This window comes from Acanthisitta chloris, unplaced genomic scaffold, assembly GCF_000695815.1.
Source record: "Acanthisitta chloris isolate BGI_N310 unplaced genomic scaffold, ASM69581v1 scaffold4317, whole genome shotgun sequence".
Lineage (NCBI taxonomy): Eukaryota > Metazoa > Chordata > Aves > Passeriformes > Acanthisittidae > Acanthisitta > Acanthisitta chloris.
This window is the reverse complement of record NW_008681922.1, coordinates 39,968-43,451: the sequence shown is the minus strand read 5'-3', so window position 1 is coordinate 43,451 and position 3,484 is coordinate 39,968. Positions and strand designations below refer to the sequence as shown.

At 38.1% G+C, this 3,484-nt stretch overlaps 1 protein-coding gene across 1 annotated transcript in view; it reads right to left on the bottom strand.

Moving 5' to 3' along the window:
- The window catches only part of LOC103805620 (CUB and sushi domain-containing protein 3-like), a gene marked incomplete at both ends in the record, with an annotated part of 55,706 nt that overhangs the window by 14,787 nt on the left and 37,435 nt on the right, over window positions 1–3,484 (bottom strand). Inside the window, one exon of the mRNA XM_009078274.1 lies at window positions 1,130–1,312. Within this exon, the coding sequence (XP_009076522.1) occupies window positions 1,130–1,312 (183 nt within the window). The remainder of the gene's footprint in view (window positions 1–1,129; window positions 1,313–3,484) is intronic.

The following is a 3,484-nucleotide window of genomic DNA, read 5'->3' as shown; positions in this document are numbered from 1 at the left end:
CCAGGGCTCAGTATAGGGCCCAGTCCTATTTACATATTTATTAATGACCTGGATGTGGAGATTGAGTGCACCCGCAGTAAATTTGCAGACAACACTAAGCTGAGTGGGAGTGTCAATCTGCCTGAGGGGTAGGAAAGCTCTACAGAGTGACCTGGACGGAATTGATCAGTGGGCTGAGGACAACTGCATGAGGCTCGACGAGGCAAAGTGCTGGGTCCTGTACTTGGGTCACAGAAACCCCATGCAGCTACAGGTTGGGCAAAGAGTGGCTTGCGAGTTGTTTGTCAGAAAGAGACTTGAGGGTGCTTCTTGACAGCTGGCTCAATATGATCCAACAGTGTGTCCAGGCGGCCAAGAAGGCAATGGCATCTCCACCAGCAGGACAAGGGAAGTAATCATCCTCCTGTACTTGGCATTGAATAGCAAGCAAAGGGCAACAAGGCTCATAAAAGGTCTAGAACACATGTTCTATGAGGAACAACTGAGGGATTTGGGTTTGTTGAGCCTTGAGAAGAGGCAGCACAGGGGTGACCTCATTGCTCTCTACAAAGGGAGTTGTAGAGAGGAAGGATGGTCTCTTCTGCCATGCCTGCAGTGAGAGCACTAGAGGGAATGGCCATAAACTGAGACAAGGGAGATACAGATTAGATAGTAGAAAAAAAATTCACTGTTAGGGTGGTCAGACACTGGAATAGGTTGCCCAGGGAGGTATTGGAGTCACTATCCCTAGAAGTTTTTAAGAGGCATCTGGATATAGCACTGGAAGATACAGTTCAGAGTTTAGGGGTTACAGTGGAGTGACAGGTTAATGCTTGGACTTGATGACCCTGAAGGTCTCTTCAAGGTGAGATTTTAAGTGAAACAGTATTTCAGAAAAAAAATTGAGTTATAGAGGCTTCTTTTTTTCATTCTCTAAACTTGAAAAAATGCACCTTCATGGGTGCCAAGAACTCATTTCAAATTTGCCACCTCATGCCAAGCTACTTCTGTTATATATATTATGTAACATGGTTGGTCCAAAATCAACCGCATACCATTCACAACACAAAACTGACAATGTAAAATTGGGTTTCTGAGTAATATTATTAAAAATACAGTTTAAAAATAGAATGCATCTTCTTTGATATACCTTTGCACTCAGGTTGTCTTCCTGTCCAACTTCCATTTGCCATACATGTCCTTTCTTCTGAGCCATGGAGGATATATCCAATATCACAGCTGAAATGTATCGTGCTTTTAATTTTAAAATTGTTTTCTTCTCTAGATCCATGACCTGGGATACCTGGATCACCACAAGAACCAGCTGTATCACCTAGATTTTAGAGTGCAAAGATTAGAATAAGTATGAAATACTGTTATGATAATGGATTTAAATTGTATGTTTCTATGTATTTATATATGAATTTATATTTTTAGGAAAAAAACATGTATATCAGTGGGTATGAGTCCCTGTAATTACAAAACTACTTGATTCTTAACTACTTTTTTTGCACTTGTTTTATTTAAGTACAGAAAAGTAATTATATTTGTCTCAAATTCTCCTTAGACCATGTGTCCTGGTTCCAGCCAGGACCGGGTTAACTTTTGCAGCAGCCAGGAGGGGCACGTCAGGATCCTGGGGTTATTCTATACCACCTGACACAACGTGGAGGGGATGCAGTGGGTGGTGGGTACCCTTTTCAGGTTTGGTCAGACACTGCCGAGTTCTGCATGGTGAGTAATTGCGCATGAGTCATTTACCTGTCTTGTACACTGTTAATAGTATAGTTCCTGTTACTCTTTGCTTTCTTATTTTATTGCTGTTTCTAGTAAATTGTTCTTATCTCAATCCATGATCTTAACTTTCTGTGCCTCCAATTCTCATCTCCATCCTGCCGCAGAAGGAAGGGCTGGGAGAGTGAGTGGGAAGTGTGTGGTCTGGGGTGTTTAAGTGGGAACACTAAATTGGGAAATACCATTCCTAAACCACTACACCTTGCTAAACTTTTGATACCAGTATTACCAAACAAGAATAGGGGAAAAAAACCCAACCCAAACCCACCACAAAACCTTGGTCACTTTTCATTTAAAATAAGGAATTCAGAGGCTAACCAAGGTCCTGATCGTGAAGACAGTTTTCTTGTTTGCTTAATACTAGTGTTCACAAACTAGTTCTTAGTTTTAAGATACCATTAGAGTCGCAGCAGCTTTACCAATGAATGAAAGTTCTAGTCAACAATTTTATGTGCACTAGACATGAAGCATTTCCCTGATTTACAGAAATGTTGAAAGATCTCTTTAAAACTGCCTGATAGCTAAAATCTCCCTCAGATGGAAATGTTTAAGCAAATTCTCAGATGTAGGGTTACTGGTTTCTACTATCTGTTGTATACAAATGTTAGAATAATCAGCACAGTCATGACGATATTATAATAATAATAGTGATAATATCTAAGATTATAAATCTAAATCTTCAATTATGGTGAGAACTTTTAGGAAGCTCCAGGTAACACATTATTTGAACAACAGGTCAGTTATTTGAATCTTTTAATATGTGCTTAAGTTATTCTGCTTCATGTTTTTCAAGATCTTTAAGATAGTTTGTTATGTAATAAGAGATGAAGGTATATTATATTACTGAGTTTCAACACAAAAGAGTTGAATCTAGAGTTCTTGAAGCTTCGCTGTTCAGGTTTTTGCCCATAGATATTCAGCTTATGGTTTTCTATAGCATTGCAAATAAAATTAACATCTTCTATACAAAAAGTAAATCAAACATCATAATATTTTTCAATTAGTTACACTATCGTAAATAAAGATTTAATATTTCAAGAATCAGAAAGAATTACGCAAATTATGTAAAAAATGTGTTATGCAGAACAGCTATACATTTCTGGGATTTATATAAGCTTGAATAGCAGTAATAAGAGAAATTCTTATACAGAAGTAGTAAACAAAGTTGTCTACTCCAAGTATGCAGAAGACCAAAGTGGCAAACTCACTACCTAGGGATTTTATGAGAAGTCAGGGCCCTGGAGTTGTATATGTAGAGAGAAACAAAGCTTCTGTTGCCTCGATTGACACTGTATGTGTGTAAATAATGCTCTTGTTTTTACTGACAAAAGCATGTACAGAACTGAATAATGAAGGAAGAAGAGTAGAACTGGTTTAGTTTGCTTTGCTAACTATGGTGTGTGAGCAAATACTCATTTTAGTCCAATACATCCAAGAAACTGATCATATTTTTGTCAAGTGTAAAGGTAGCTCATGTGCCAACCTGCATGCTTACTACTTTTTATTTCGCTCTTGTTTTTACTGACAAAAGCATGTACAGAACTGAATAATGAAGGAAGAAGAGTAGAACTGGTTTAGTTTGCTTTGCTAACTATGGTGTGTGAGCAAATACTCATTTTAGTCCAATACATCCAAGAAACTGATCATATTTTTGTCAAGTGTAAAGGTAGCTCATGTGCCAACCTGCATGCTTACTACTTTTTATTTCGTA